Source organism: Mauremys mutica, chromosome 2 (assembly GCF_020497125.1).
Source record: "Mauremys mutica isolate MM-2020 ecotype Southern chromosome 2, ASM2049712v1, whole genome shotgun sequence".
Lineage (NCBI taxonomy): Eukaryota > Metazoa > Chordata > Testudines > Geoemydidae > Mauremys > Mauremys mutica.
Window position 1 is genome coordinate 1,387,465 of NC_059073.1, and position 15,604 is coordinate 1,403,068.

The following is a 15,604-nucleotide window of genomic DNA, read 5'->3' on the forward strand; positions in this document are numbered from 1 at the left end:
ACAATCAGAGGAGGCGGAGCAGAGGCGAGCTGGACCCACGGGTGCGGGGAGTAACCTGGGGGGGCCCGGGAACCGCTCCCCATCCCAGCTCATCTCCGCTCCACCGCCATCATCCCTCGAGCGTGCCACAAGTCCCCTTCTCCCCACCCCCTCCCAGTCTTGCCGCGGGGGAGCAGAGGTGAGCTGGTGCACGGGGTGGGGAGGGGGCACGGCAATTTTTTGAGGGCCTAGGGGTGGCAAATTTGTTAATCTGCCACTGCCTCCAACTAAAACCTCTCCAGTGCATCATCAAGGATCTACAACCTATCCTGAAGGATGATCCATCACTCTCACAGATCTTGGGAGACAGGTCTGTCCTCGCCTACAGACAGCCCCCAATCCCACAGCAACCACACACCACACAACAAAACACTAACCCAGGAACCTATCCTTGCAACAAAGCCTGTTGCAAACTCTGTTCACGTATCTATTTAGGGGATACCATCATAGGACCTAATCACATCAGCCACGCCACCAGGCACATCTACCAATGTGATAGATGCCATCATGTGCCAGCAATGCCCCTCTGCCATGTACTTTGGCCAAAGCGGACAGTCTCTATGTAAAAGAATAAATGGACACTAATCAGACATCAAGAATTATAACATTCAAAAACCAGTCGGAGAACAATTCAATCTCCCTGGCCACTTGATTACAGACCTAAAAGTCACAATATTACAACAACAAAACTTCAAAAACAGATTCCAACAAGAGACTGCTGAATTGGAATTAATTTGCAAATTGGACACCATTAAATTAGGCTTGAATAAAGACTGGGAGTGGATGGGCCATTACACAAAGTAAAACTCTTTCCCGGGCTTATTTTTTCCCCCACTACAGTTCCTCACATCTTCTTGTCAATGGCCCTGGAAATGGGCCATTTTCATTACCACTACAAACAGTTCTTTTTCTCCCCTGCTGATAATAGCTCACCTTAACTGATCACTCTCCTTAGAGGGTGTATGGTAACACCCATTGTTTCTTGTTCTCTGTGTATATCTATATCTTCCTACTGTATTTTCCACTGCATGCATCCGATGAAGTGGGCTGTAGCCCATGAAAGCTTATGCTCAAATAAATTTGTTAGTCTCTAAGGTGCCACAAGTACTCCTGTTCTTTTTTCACTTTACACAAACCGGCTCAAATGCATTTTAAAAGAAACAAGACCATTGGTTCATATGTGGATGTGCAATGGCAGGCAAATTTGGTGGATATGCACCAGTTCTCCAAATGCAACAGCGGTTTTAAGTACATCTTAACAGTGATAGACATTCTATCCAAATATGCCTGGGCCTTAGGTCAAAAACACAAGACGAGTGGTGAGGTATCCAAGGCCTTTCAAGCTATTTTCAGCAAAGGTCACGTGCCTCTTCCTTTGAGAAATGCGACCACGTGAGACTATCTAAAACCAAAGGAGCTTTTGAAAAAGGTTATGAAAAGACATTTACCGATGAGATATTCCTTGGGCATGCCTAGCCTTGCTCAAAACAGGTTTCAACAAGCACAGACATGTATTTTGTGATAATTTTCACAGCCATGTTACCCAATAAAGCACCCCAGGTAAGGGGTTTAAAGACAATTGATGTTTGGTGTTTGTTTGTTTTTTTAAAAAAAAGACCAATTCAGAAAAAAGTACACAGATTATTATTTTTTAATTGAAATAATCGCTCGTGAGGTCCCCTAAATAATCCCCCCGAGGGGGATTCCACTCACCCTCCCTTTTCACAAATATCACCAAGTCAGTGTCGTGGTACAGGAACCACTCTTGCAACCTCTCAAGGAGGTTGTATAGTTCTAAGCGGGCAGAAGCGGTGGTGAAACAGGCTATGAAGACGTTGGTATTGCCAGAGACAGAGTACCGGTCTTTTGCGTGCTTCCAAGACACACACACGGTTTCAGCGTCAATAAACTCACAGGATGAAACCTTGTAATTGGGGGAAAACAGGTACTGAAAGAGTGGAGAAATTGGAGAGGGTCCAAAGAAGAGCAACAAGAATGATTAACGGTCTTGAGAACATGACCTATGAAGGAAGGCTGAAAGAACTGGGTTTGTTTAGTTTGGAAAAGAGAAGACCGAGAGGGGACATGATAGCAGTTTTCAGGTATCGAAAAGGGTGTCATAAGGAGGAGGGAGAAAACTTGTTCATCTTCACCTCTAAGGATAGAACAAGAAGCAATGAGCATGAACGGCAGCAAGGGAGGTTTAGACTGGACATTAGGAAAAAGTTCCTAACTGTCAGGGTGGTTAAACACTGGAATAGATTGCCGAGGGAGGTTGTGGAATCTCCATCTCTGGAGATATTTAAGAGCAGGTTAGATAAATGTCTATCAAGGCTGGTCTAGACAGTATTTGGTCCTGCCATGAGGGCAGGGGACTGGACTCGATGACCTCTCGAGGTCCCTTCCAATCCTAGAATCTATGAATCTATACATCTATAAAATCATAAAAGGAAAAAGATACAGATGAGAGCTAGAATTGGTTAAACGGAATCAATTACATACAATAATGGCAAAGTTTTTGGTTCAGGCTTGTAGCAGTGATAGAATAAACTCCAGGATTAAATTAAGTCTCTGGAGTCCATCCCCAGCTGGGACGGGTCATCAGTTCTTTGTTCAGAGCTTCAGATTCTAGTAAAGTCCCTTCAGAGGTAAGAAGCAGGATTGAAGACAAGCTGGAGATGAGGCATCAGCCTTTTATAGTCTTTTCCAGGTGTAAGAACACCTCTTTGTCCTTACTGTGGAAAATTACAAGCAAAATGGAGTCTGGAGTCACATGGGCAAGTTCCTGCATACTTTGCTGACTTACAAGGTGCATCTGCCTTCTCTCAATGGATCAATTGTGTAGCTGATGGTCCTTAATGGGCCATCAAGCAGGCTAGGCAGAGCTAACACCAACTCGTCTGGGATGTCACCCAGAAGCATAGCATAAGTTTGAGATACAGACATGATAAAGCCAATATTCATAACTTCAACTACAAAATGACACATTCATACAGACAGCATAATCATAACCAGCAACCCATAACCTGGTCTTAGACCCCTTATATGACCCCCTTTACAAAAGATTTGGTGCCACTACAGGACCTTGGTTGCAATCATATTCTATACGGTCCCAGTTCAAGTCAAGAATGTGACACAGGCATCTTCCGGTTTGGTCATTTTCTTTAAAACACGGCCAGGGTCTGCACTAAATTGCACAGCATTTATCAAGGTCACCCCTTACGCTAAATGTTCTTGGGTAGGCACAGACATTGCGTAGCATAACCTATGGCAAGAACAGTGTTTAATAAGCTTTCCAAACAGAACTCAGCACACAGGCGCCGGAGCTTGAAGTTTAGATCTACTGAAGTCCAAGTCACACAGTCATGGTGCTGTTGTGCTGGCGCATCTATGACACAGCCCTCACAATCTTCAAAAAGCTTTTCCCTAAGGCACTGATGAAGGACAGCATAAACAGCAACACGTACAATAGTCCGCATGACTTTTTTACGCTCACGACGTGGCATTGGCTCAGTTAGTTCCATGCCAAGCCGCCTAAACTCCTCATAGCCGTCATCCTTGGAGTCCTCTTCAACAATTTGTACCGGCATTGAGCAAAAACAAGGAGAGCCCGGTTCATCTTCGCTGCTTGATGCAATGCTGTCCAGGGCCTCTGGGTCCTCTAGAAAGGCATCGTCAAGCTGTGGAGAGATTTTCAGAAAAGAAACAGTGTAAGCTCCCACTCCTTGTTTTTAAATATACACAACCCACCCCACCCCCCGGTTCCTAACCCCATTACACCCCATCATCAACAGTCACTTCTTAATCATTCATTTACCTGAGCAATGTCTTTTCCGTTCACCTTGTCCTCCGATGACTCCCCTGAGCTGCGTTCACCTTCCACCTCTAGGGGGGCTGACAATGAGAGGCCATCACACTCATCGGTGTGCCTCACGAGAGTTTGGGTTTTGGGTTCCAGCGTATCCATCAAGGGCTGAGTCAAAGGGCCCTCGTGGGAACTGTCGCTCATGTAGCGCTTTCTCCACACAAGTCCAAAGGCCCTCGGTGCTAACACAAAATCTGAAGTTCTCACCAGGGGTGGTGAAGGAGTCCATGCTTCCACGATTTCTAAAGCACGCGTCCTTGGTAAAAGATGGCCTCTTCTGCCCTGGTGCTGGGACTTATGGGGTGATAGTGTTGCGCTCTGATTGGCAGAGGGCGCTGGGAGGAGTTCTTAGAAGGGTCACACGACCCTCATCTGGACAGGTCACCCCGTCCCGGAACACCACCGATTGGTCAAATCTGCTCTCAGAGTGGTCCTATGCGGCCGAAACCCATCGCAATTGGTAGAGTGCAGTGGGAGGAGTTCTTAGAGGGGTCACACGAACCACATCTGGATGGATCACCCCACCCTGGAACACCCCTGATTGGTCAAATCCCCTCTCCGGGTCGGCCTATGAGGGCGAAACCTCTCCTGATTGGTAGAGGGCAGTGGAAGGAGTTCTTAGAGGGGTCACATGACATACTTTGCTTCCGGTCATGTGTCCTCCTTGACCCTGGAAGTAATACCCTGTGGGTGGGACTTCTGGTGATAGGTGGGCGGGGTTTAAGGGGTCAAGGGGCGAGGTATTAGGGGTCAAAGGGCCGGTTTGAGTTTGATTGACGGTACGGCCCTAATAGTACTACTGGACACACTTAGAGGCCCTTGCCTTCCAAAAGGGTGGCTTTGTAAATTTAGTATCAGCTCTTCTTGAAGGAAGGATTGATTCTTGAACCGCATGAAGGAAAGTAATAAATCCAGTGAGCTAGCCACACCCTCAGTCTCATCAAAGCTCCCAGGCCCCCCTTCATCTTGGAATCTTGGTTTAAATGTCATACCCCAAGGAGAGTCACTTATACATCAGTCTCTGTGTCCCAGGACAACAAGCCATTCTTCTCAGCCACTTTAGCCCATGCTTACCGGGCCCACTGGATGATAGGGAGAGGTTGGAATTTGTGGGCCCCTGCTGTTAGTGGGCATGCTGGCAGGGTGGGATTCAGTAGTATGGAAACCGGACACCCTTGGAGGCCCTTGCCTTCCAAAAGGGTGGCTTTGTAAATTTAGTGTCAGGTGTTCTGGAACGAGGGTCCTTGGACATTGGGGACTTCACTTTGTGTTGCAGCTTGCTGAAGGTTTGCTTCAGGCACATTAACATCTTTTGGAGAACTTTGCTCCTTGAAGGGGATGTTGTCCTAGCTCTGGAGGCCTTTGGTGACTTTGAGGGAGAACCGTCAGGACTCTCACTTGCTTTCTCCCCAGCTTGCGAAAGCCCTGTTGTACTCGTTGCAACGGACACCATCTTTGGTTGCTTGCGGGGAGCCCTTTTCCCCTTTCCATCCCGCCTCTTGCTCTTGTCTACTGGAAGGAGCCACAGCACTGGCATCTTATTGTGGTTGGATGATGCTGAAGAGTCTCCTGGAGTCCATCGCTGTGGAATTCCATGGGATCTTCCCGGCAAGTCAGCACCTGCCGAGCCAGCTGGTCTCTTCCGTCGATGCTTACCACACTTCTCGCAAACTCTGATTGGTGGCTGGTCCCTGGAGAGCTTTGAATTCACAGTTCCATTGAACCCATGTGAATGCATGATGTCTCGAACACCATGCAGATCAGCAGACGTCTCCTTTGGAGTTTTCTCACCCTTCCTCTTTCCTGGATATGCCTTGCGGTACTGCTGGCAAACTGAGACCTGGCCCACCAAGGGGCGGGAGCTGCTCAACATTTCCGTCAGGTGCTTGATCTGCAGGTCGTGTGCAGCCTGCCCAGCAATGAGAGAGTCAAGGGTGGATCTTGTTAGCTGCTCAGAGCCTGGTGCCTCTGGGGCTACCTGGTGGCATTGGGTCCTGGGAAGATCTGCCCTGCGCTCACCTGCTTGTGCCCCTGGCTGCAGGCAGGAGCCTTCTCCCAAGAGAACCTTCCTCTCCATGTGCAGCTCCAGCTTCTCTTCAGTCCCTTTGGTGCCGCTCACACAGGTAAGGGGCTTTCTCAACTCGCTCCTATAAATTTGGAGTGTCGCTGCGAGTGTCTTCTCTGCTACTGTGGTTCCTGGAGGTGAGGATGTCAGACCCACCCCTGCTGGCAGAGTGCAGCGCTGTGGGTTAGTCTGCTTTCCTGCTGCACCATCATTCCTGCCTGTCTCCATGGTGGTATCTTCCACTGGCGTTGGAGGACGTGTGGAAGAAGAGGAGCTTGTGCTTCGCCTCCCCGTCTGCAGGAAATCGGTCTCCATCTCACTGAACTCCACACGGGCTCCCCTGGCTGGGACGGTGTGAGGCAGCTTTGTCAGGGGCTCTGGGTCCAGGGTGAGCAGCCCCCTCTGCATGACCAGATGCTGATGCCTTATGTGGAGTTCGAGGGGGTGGGCAGGCTGTTGTCCCATCGTTGGGAAGGCCACTATCCTGTGCTTGCCTGGCTCCCTAGGGGGGTGGAGTGGCCCAGGCAGGGCAGTCTCTCTCCGGAGGGGAGCATCCCTGTGCGACTCGCGCACCATCTTAGGAAAGGCCTTCGTTTGGATCTGCCAGCATTTCTGAGCCACGTGATCCTGCAGCTTGACCCCCGCCGTGGGCACAAGCCTGGCCAGGATGGCATCAGGGGATGCCATGATCCTATGGGCCTTTTGGGGAAGGGGTCCCCAGGGGCAGACACATGGCTCCTGGATCTCCTGTGCACGCTGAGGGCTGGTGTTGGATCTGAGGGGCTCCGGGACCTTTGCTGGAAATCCACATTTGGGCGGATCTGTGTCTACTTCCAATTGATGATTGGCGTCCCGCTTACCCAGCAATGGCTTCCCCGGGATGGGGGTTTGTGGAGCCCCCAGTCGCCTCTGCAGATGCTTCTGCCGGAGGTTGAAGTCTGAGCCATGGACTGAAGTCTGGTCCAGACCCGTGGTCTGCTCTCCCCGGTCTCGTCTGCCGTGGGCAGGAGGCCTGGAGAGAGGCTGGGCTTGGATGGGATGAGTGGATCCTTCCCAGCTCGCGAAGGGCATGATCTCCCCTGTGTGGCAGAGGGGCTCCGACTGAATGATGGAGGCTTCTCTCAGGGAAAAGGAGCTTTGACTCCAGAGGGCAGAGGTGGTGGATTCCCTAGAGGAGTAGGAGAACTGGCTCGTGGCAGATGTCGACACACTCGGCCTGTGGGAGAGAGCAGACAGGGACAGATGGGACATGGCCCTGCTGAGCAAAGGCAGGGCTTGGGCACAGCCTTCCAACAGTAGTGCAATGGGGCAGTGCCTAGGCATGCATTGCACACCACAGCCTGACACAAGGACATCAACTGGGTAACGAAGGACTGAGAGGGGGAGCCGGCACTCATTTTATCTAGAACGATAACTCCTTTGTCACACGCACATGTGCAGCTCCTAGCACAATGGGGCATTGAGCATGATTGGGGACCCAGTGCTATTTTAACAGAAAGATTAGCTAACAACAATTGCTTTGGGTGAGGAAGATGTGAGCATGTGTGTGTAACCCTCACCAGGGAGGTTGTGAAGGCCAAGATTATAAACTATAAAAGGAACTAGATAAATTCATCAATGGCTATTAGCTATGGGCAGGGATGGTGTCCCTAGTCTCTGTTTGTCTGAAGCTGGGAATGGGCGACAGGGGACGGGATCATTTGATGATTCCCTCTTCTGGTCATTCCCTCTGCTGCACTGGCATTGGCCAGTTTTGGAAGACAGGATACTGGGCTAGATGAACCTTTGGTCTGACCCAGTCTGGCTGTTCTTATGTTCTTACATTGTAACCCACTGGAAAACTGTCCTCTTCTAATGGCTGATACACTAGAGGCTAACAACCTACTATTGCTCCCAGTTAATGGAGTTTCTCCGGTGGTGGGGGACTGTGCTATGGTCCTGAAAGTCCTGGGTTTGAACCCAGCTGATGACTCATGTTTGGGGTGTATCACAGGGTGCCCCACTCACTGCTTGTCTGGAGCCTACTCTGGGGATTAGCTCTGGAGGCCAATGCCCCTTCCAATTGTCGCATGTGGTCACATCATCTCTCTCTCATTCCGGGAACTGCAGTGTCCTCTTATTAGCTAGGCCACTCAGCGTTTCCCCCTCTTCCAGGGTACAGTCCTTCAATTGCCTGTCACTCCCACAGTGACCCAGACAGTCCTCCTATTCGCTGCCCCGCCGGTCTGGGCCGTGCCCTCGGTGGCTGGTAGGGAAACCTGGGCCCACACTTCACACCGGGCTCCAGGCCAGGGACCCTCAACCCAGCAGTTCTGGGCTTTCCTCTCCCAGCCTGGACTGCTTCCTACTACTCCTGGTTCCCCTCCTTGCTCTGGGTGCACCAGCTCCAAACACTCCCCCCTCCTCCCAGGGAGGAACTGCCCTTTCCCAGCCGCAGCCCCTGTCTCTTGCCAGTTTCCTGGCTTGATAGGCCCTGCCCAGCTGAGCCTGCTTGGAATCAATTCCCTGCTCCCTGGCTCTTCCTCCAGGTGCACCCTGTGGAGTTCATGGGCCTGCCTGGCCACCTGAGCCCCTTCCAGTCCTAGGTGGGGAGGACACCCCCTCACAGCGTGTCATTGGATTGCTTTTTCTTTCAGACACAGCACGGGCAGGTTCGAGACAGTCGCCTGCTGGCAGATATTGCCGTACAGAAGGATTTGATCCTACTCACAACCCCAACTTGTAGTCTCTGCATTTAATTTCTGATAATCCCTCACCTCACTTTCACTGGTATCTCACCTGTTATTTTAGGATGCTGGCGTGTCTGGTTTTCCCTGCTCCCTCCCCTCTACATTCATTATCCCCTCCCACCCAGCCCCCAGTCTGGTGCCCCCCGGCTCAGTTGCCTTACGGTAACAGAACTGCATCCAGGTGTCTGGCCACGTCCTGTTGCCTCCTCTCAAGAAGCCAGAGGCTCTGAGCCAAGGGGAGCTTCTCCAGGTGCACAGGGCAGCTGTGGAAGAGAGAGAGCAGATAGCTGAGTGCAGGCCCTGCCCTCAGGCCCTCTTTTACCTAGAGGGGCGGCACCGAAAGGCTCCCTGTCCCATTCTCCACTGAGGCAGCCTCCTCCCCTGCAATACCCGGGCCTTGGATGTTCTGGGTTGGGGTTAGCTGGATTGTTAGGTGATCCTGTCTAGTGCTGTGGAGGTGAGTGTCTATCCTGCTGGCCGCATGTGTCATGTCCCTTCCACAGAAGCTAATCAACGGATAGGATAACAGCCTACTCTAGCTACCAACTAGGCAACTACTTCTTTAGCTCTAAGGGGTGCTTTATGCTGCAGAGCTGAAGGTCCAGGGTTCAAATCCTCCTTGGAATCTATGCTGGGGGACTGGAGGAGGGGCCATTACCCAAGTGCTGCTGGATCCCCTACTCACCGTACCAGAAAGGCCAGCCTTCCTCCTGACCTCTCCACCTCACCTCCCCGGGGTGCACGGGGCTGCTCCCAGAAAACATTTTCTCCCGCTCTTAGGAGGGGAGGAGGGTTCAGTCCAGTCGACACAATCTACCCCTCCCCCCCACTGCCCCAGGTTAAAGGAGCCGTATGATGCTGGAAGAAGGGAATGACCCACTGTACGAGGCGTGGGGGTGGATTAGAGATGGCAACTTCTGCAGGGTGGGAATGAATTGCAGGAGTCTAAAGGAGAAGAGTTGCCTGCGTGGTACATAGGTCGGGGCAGGGGAGGGATTACTCGGGCTACTGCCCCTGGGTGGGGATGAATTGCATGACGCTAAAGGAGGGGACTGACCCACTGCAGATTTATGGAGGGGGGCATTGCTTACCACGTCTCTGGGGATGCACCAGCCTCCTCCACCTCTTCCTCACAGCGTCCAAAAGCTGCCAGAAGTGAGACATAAAGGAGACATTGAGCTGCTTGGGCACCCTCTGCTTCTTAGCAGCCTATTGCCCCCAGATTTCAGAGGCAGCCTGTGAACGGAGCCCCAGCCAGTGCCTCTGCACGACTCCGGGCATTTCTGTGCCTTCGCAGGAAGAGGGGAGGCAGGTGGGGGAACAGACCCTATTTCTTTGCTTTGCATGGGGCCTGAGTCTGCCACCGCAGCTGTGGGTCAGGGGCTGCTTACCTTTCGGTTTCTTTTTTGTCTTTCTGGGCCTCCTCTTCCTCGGAGAAGCCTGCCACACACAGAGAAAGCAGCAAGGTTAGAAGAGAACTCCTCAATAAACCTGGGAGAACAATGAGCCAGAGGTGATTGCCATGTGGGGCCAGAGGGAAGTTTTTCCTTCTGGGAGAATATTGCGCTCTGAGGCATCATGGGTAGGCATTGTGCTTTCCTACATCTGGACAACAGTGTTTCCTGGATACATATTTAGGGAATGCATAATATCGGGGTTTTATCTGCAGCCATTTGGGATGGCCATGCTACTCCTGAGTGATGAAGTCATGAATGGCTTATGCAAATCCTCCCAAACAAGTGCTGATATAACCCCTAGATCATCCTTAAACGGCAGCTGTTTTACACCAAAAAACAACAACAACAGTTTGGCATGAGCTCAGTCCACTTGCCTGAGAGATGCAAAGTTTCTTGAAGGTAAACTGCACTGCTTGCAGCTTAACTAGCCAGGTATTCCCTTCCCAGGCTAGATCTTTCTCGCCTGGGCTCGGCCCCTTCCCTCCTCCCCCACAGTTTAGTTCCTTTAGTTCTCCAGATGTTTTCAGCAGGCTTCCTTATGGGGCAGGGAGGTGGTGGAGAAGAACCTAGATTAACTCACTTCCAAGCCTTCAATAGGATTTGGCTATGACAGGAATCCTTTGTCTCCCAGTTTGACCACCACCCCCGCCCCTCCACCCTAGTGGAAATATACCACCAGTCCAAAATGATGTCCATCTGAGGGAACTGGGATTGTTTAGTCTGCAGAAGAGAAGAATGAGGGGGGATTTGATAGCTGCTTTCAAGTCCCTGAAAGGGGGTTCCCAAGAGGATGGATCTAGACTGTTCTGAGTGGTAGCAGAGGACAGAAGAAGGAGCAATGGTCTCAAGTTGCAGTGGGGAAGGTTTAGGTTGGATATTAGGAGCAACTTTTTCACTAGGAGGGTGGTGAGGCACTGGAATGGGTTCCCTAGGCAGGTGGTGGAATCTCCTTCCTTAGCGGTTTTTAAGGGCAGGCTTGACAAAGCCCTGGCTGGGATCATTTAGTTGGGTTTGGTCCTGCTTTGAGCAGGGGCTCGGACTAGATACCTCCTGAGGTCCCTTCCAACCCTGAGATTCTATGGATTCTATAATTCTATGAGGTGACATGATCACATCACCCTGCAGTGTCAAAGCAGCATCCCAGGAAACTTCTCAGGAAGGAGGAAGATTAGCATCTTCCATGTCCTATTGTCCTTCCCAATGGCCCATCCAGGCTGATTGCCTACTATTTGGGGGCATTCCCCTGGTGCAAGCACTTTTGTAATTGATACAGAGCCCATATTCCTAACTTCAGATACAGAAATGATACATCCATCCAAATAGGATAATCCCATTCAGTAAATCAGAACCTTTCCAAGGATATCTCACATGACCCATCTTGCATAAAACATACCTTAGTTATGCCATATCCCTAGAACAATATCTCTATGAAGAATATGGGGCATAATGTCACAGGGGTGAGGAAGCATGTGGACAAGGGTGATCCGGTGGATAGAGTGTACCTGAACTTTCAGAAAGCCTTTAACAAGATCCCTCATCAAAGGTTCTTAAGCAAAGTAAGTTGTCATGGGATAAGAGGGAAGGTCTTCAATTGGATCACTAACTGGTTTAAAGATAGGAAACCAAAGGTAGGAATAAATGGTTAGTTTATGAAGAGAGATAAATAGCAAGGTCCCCCAAGGATCTGTACTGGGACCAGAGTTCTTCAACATCTTCATAAATGATCTAGAAAAGGGGGGAAACAGTGAAGTGGCCAGATTTGCAGATGATACAAAGCTAAAGCTGAATAGGCCCTCCTTGTTCCCAGATGTATAACTCTGTGTTGGGCTGTGTGAAAATGCATTTTGTTTGAAAGGGCCCCATTTGCCAAACAAACTCTCCAGAACTCTTTGTCTGACTGCCCTGTCCTGATCATTATTTGCCATTCTGCCAATCTTCGTGTCATCAGCACATTTTTATCAGCAGCAATTTTGTATTTACTTCCAAGTCATTGAAAAATATTGAGTAGCATCAGACCTAGTACTGATCCCTGCAGAGCCCCATTAGAAACACCCACATTTGATGAGCCCTTTGACAATTACTTTTTGAGATCTATCAGTTAGCCATTAGCCTGTTCTCAATCCCTTTAACCTGTGCTCCATTGATATTGTATAGTGCTAATTTTTAATCCAAATGTCCTGCAGTTCTTGGATACCTAAACAGGGGAATCTCAAGTTGGAGGAGAGAGGTTATTTTACCTCTGTATTTGGCACTGGTGCAACCACTGCTGCTATCCTGTGTCCAGTTCTGGTGTCTAACATTCAGGAAGGATGTTGATAAATTGCAGAGGGTTCAGAGAAGAGCCATAAGAATCTTTAAAGGATGAGAAAACCTGCCTTATACTGATAGAGTTTAGGAGCTCAGTCAATGTCGCTTAAAGAGGTTAAGGGTGATTTGAGGAAAGGTCTATAAACACCTACATGGGGAAGAAATAATTACAAATGGGCTTTTCAATCTAGTAGAGAAAGGTCTCACATGGTCCAATGGCTGGAAGTTGAAACTAGACACATTCAGACTAGACAGAAAGCGTCCATTTTTAACAGTGAGAGGAATTAACCAGTGGAACAATTTACCAAGGTCATGGTGGACTGATTCTCCATCACTGGCAATTTTTTAAATCAAGATTGGACATTTTAATTCAAGGTATGCACTAGGCATGATTGTGGGGAAGTTCTTTGGCCTGTGCTAGACAGGAGGGTCAGACTAGAAGATCACAATGGGCCCATCTTGCCTTGGAATGTGTGAAGCACAGCACCTTCCAAAAGTCTAAGTTTGTCACATCTATGTTTGACATGGCCCATTTTCCATAAAACATTGTTAACCTGCTTTGAATATATTCCCGTCCTTTAATTCTTTATTGATTGAATCCTATATCAGTTTGTCCATTATTTCAGGCTAAATGGCCTATAAGAAGCCAGGCCAACCCCCCGTAACTTTTTGAATATTGACAAAACATTAGCACACTTCCAGCCTTCTGGAATTCCCTCAGGAATCCTACATTGGTTAAAAAATTAATGTCCGTGGGCCAATAACCTCCTGAGCCAGCTCTTTGAGGACTTTTGGGTAGAGATGATCCGATCCTGCTGATTGAAAACTACTTCTGTTTGGTTCCTGCATTCAGCTGGCATCAATCCAGCCTTTCCATCTCTCAAGGAGCCTCACTTACCTCAGATCTGGCAAGCCTGATCACAGCATAATACAGAAGAAAGAGCAGCAGGATCCTTAGGCAGAAGGCAGAGTTGAGAAACAGGAGGAGTGATCTCATTTCGCCGGGCTCAGGCACTAAGAATCACAGATACACTCAAAGCAGCACCAAGTACCCAGGCTACACCTGAGGGCAGGTTGCTGCTCTGGCATCAGGCAGGCGCTGATGTCATCCCTAGGTCACAATGAGGCTGCTCTCCTGCAATCTCCCTCTAGCCTGTGAGGTGTCAATGCTGTACTTAGATCAGGAGATAGGATGTGGCAATCGCCCAAGGGGGCTGAGCTGCTGAGCTCAGAATAAGGCAGGAGAGAGGGCATCAGGTTTCCCAGGAAAACCCTGGGTCTTTTCCGAGCTCTATGACTCTCAAGCCCCTAGGCATAGGACATTTTTCCCTACTTGTGGGAACTCCTAAAACCCCTGAGGCAGAATCTCCCAGCCTGAAGTGAGAAGCAGCCCTGAAGTGATTATCCAGTGCTACGAGGGCACAAAAACGTTCACGGTATCACCAGCCCAAGCATTCCAAACCCTTGATCTGGGCCCCAACTAAATCATGAGATTGGCTTCCAAATAATGAAATCTTCAAAAAACATTCATCTGGGGAACACTTCATTTGCCTTCTGGTGTCTGAGCTGCTAGGGTGCACTCAATTCACGTTCTTCAGGTTCTCTTTGCAACCATGAAGGAATAAAATTGGTTAACAAATAAAATACAATAAAGAGCAGAGATTCTCAAATAAATCACTTGACTCCAGCAGTGGGTGCTTTAAGAAAAGCACCCTATATCATAAGTTAATAAAGAGCCCTACCTCTTATTAACATCTTCAATCAGTAGCTCTCAAAGCACTTTAAAAAGAGGTCTGTTCATTCCCTCTGAAACACCTGTCATTGGCCATTGTCGGAAGACCGGATACTGGGCTAGATGGACCTTTGGTCTGACCCAGTGTGGCCGTGTTTATGTTACAGCTGTTCAGTCTCCTTGATACCTGTGATGTCATAATCCCGCTCAGTTCTCCAGTATTCTTTGGAGTATGGATGGAAAGACAGGGTAGATGTCACCTAGTGAGCAGGGCCTGTAAGAGCAACCGGTGTTGAGGCAGAGAGGGGCTCCTGGGAGAGCAGAGTCAGGGCTCCGTTAAAGAGCCAGAGACAAGGGCCCGGCCTGAGTGTAACCCACCAAACTTTGATTACACCCGTACCCGTAATAATTCCATTGTATTGCAGGGACAGTGAGCAGGTTCAGTCTGTTCTGACAGCGGAACTCCCACCTGTGGAGAACACCACAAATATGCAAATTGGGACAGGTGCGGATGCCAGTACCCTGAGTAGCTCTGATTTGGAGAAAAGACACCACAGTGTTGTAAAGCTGCTCAGACTAAACAAAAACATTCTTCTGTTGATAAGAGGACAATCTGTGCATTAACTAAGTCGCCTCATAAATCGAAACATGCTCTTATCATTACAGCAATACAGCACATACCGGTCAAAGAAAAATAACAGAATCTAACATACAGATTTCTTCAGTACTGAAAGGTACATGGGCCACTAATCCTATGCATTGAAAGCATGCGCTGCTCATTTGGCATTTATGTCCTCACGTCCTCTTGAGCTGACCAAGCAGCAAGCACCCTGTTCTTTGAATAGGCTGGGATCTTTCTCCTGGCAGTTATCTGCTTGCTGCAGGTAGCCAAAGCAGGCCTGCGAACATCAGCCCTCAGGGCAGAGATCTTCAGCGCCCTTCCGATATGGCTGTCTCTCTCTGGGGCTGGCTGAACTGGCAGAACAGGTTGGCACCCCCTTTTTTTTAAATTTGGGAGTCGAATTGGCCCTCCACTCTTGGAGATGCCCTACTGAGCATGTGTGACCCAAAGCAGCCCTCTAGTCACACCCTACATGCGATGGTAATAATCTTTGTACAAAATATGCCTTGTGAGGTACCCAATATTTTCCACAGGAATTGAAATTAGGGGAGGTGTTCGAATTTACAGGGGGGCGGGGGTGTCAGGACCGATGAGATATATAAAAGAGATACGAATAAAGTAAATGTTTTGTTACGATGATGCAAATTTAACATAAGGATAATGCAAGTTACACCAAAACATATAACACGTCTAGATTTCTAAAAACATATACATTTTTTTAAATGTATTTAATTTAAATAGACTTTTGAAAAATAAGCCATCATGGGATAAGAGGGAAGTCCTCTCAA

General features: G+C 49.1%; 2 protein-coding genes across 2 annotated transcripts; both read right to left on the reverse strand.

Annotated features, from left to right (window-relative positions):
• Positions 1-3,044: 3,044 nt before the first annotated feature.
• On the reverse strand, positions 3,045-4,077 carry LOC123365345. Its single transcript, XM_045008110.1, has 2 exons — positions 3,857-4,077; positions 3,045-3,719 (listed from the first exon to the last, which is right to left on the reverse strand). The coding sequence occupies exons 1-2, from the start codon at positions 4,046-4,048 to the stop codon at positions 3,264-3,266; spliced, it is 648 nt and encodes a 215-aa protein (XP_044864045.1). The 5' UTR covers positions 4,049-4,077; the 3' UTR covers positions 3,045-3,263.
• Positions 4,078-4,963: 886 nt separating this feature from the next.
• LOC123365083 lies at positions 4,964-13,512 on the reverse strand. The gene is made up of 6 exons (XM_045007713.1): positions 13,361-13,512; positions 10,090-10,138; positions 9,790-9,844; positions 8,860-8,961; positions 5,864-7,185; positions 4,964-4,986 (listed from the first exon to the last, which is right to left on the reverse strand). Exons 1-6 carry the CDS (start codon positions 13,457-13,459, stop codon positions 4,964-4,966), a joined length of 1,650 nt encoding a protein of 549 aa, XP_044863648.1. The 5' UTR covers positions 13,460-13,512.
• Positions 13,513-15,604: the final 2,092 nt, after the last annotated feature.

Excerpts from the sequence above, each read along its gene's own strand:
- LOC123365083 (XM_045007713.1), bottom strand. The coding sequence starts at position 13,459 with ATGAGATCACTCCTCCTGTTTCTCAACTCTGCCTTCTGCCTAAGGATC. Across the intron at positions 10,139-13,360 it reads TCAGGCTTGCCAGATCTGAG|GCTTCTCCGAGGAAGAGGAG; the intron begins GTAAGTGAGGCT and ends TGTGTGTGGCAG. Across the intron at positions 7,186-8,859 it reads CTGGATGCAGTTCTGTTACC|GCCGAGTGTGTCGACATCTG; the intron begins GTAAGGCAACTG and ends TCTCTCCCACAG.
- LOC123365345 (XM_045008110.1), bottom strand. The coding sequence starts at position 4,048 with ATGAGCGACAGTTCCCACGAGGGCCCTTTGACTCAGCCCTTGATGGAT. Across the intron at positions 3,720-3,856 it reads ACGGAAAAGACATTGCTCAG|CTTGACGATGCCTTTCTAGA; the intron begins GTAAATGAATGA and ends ATCTCTCCACAG.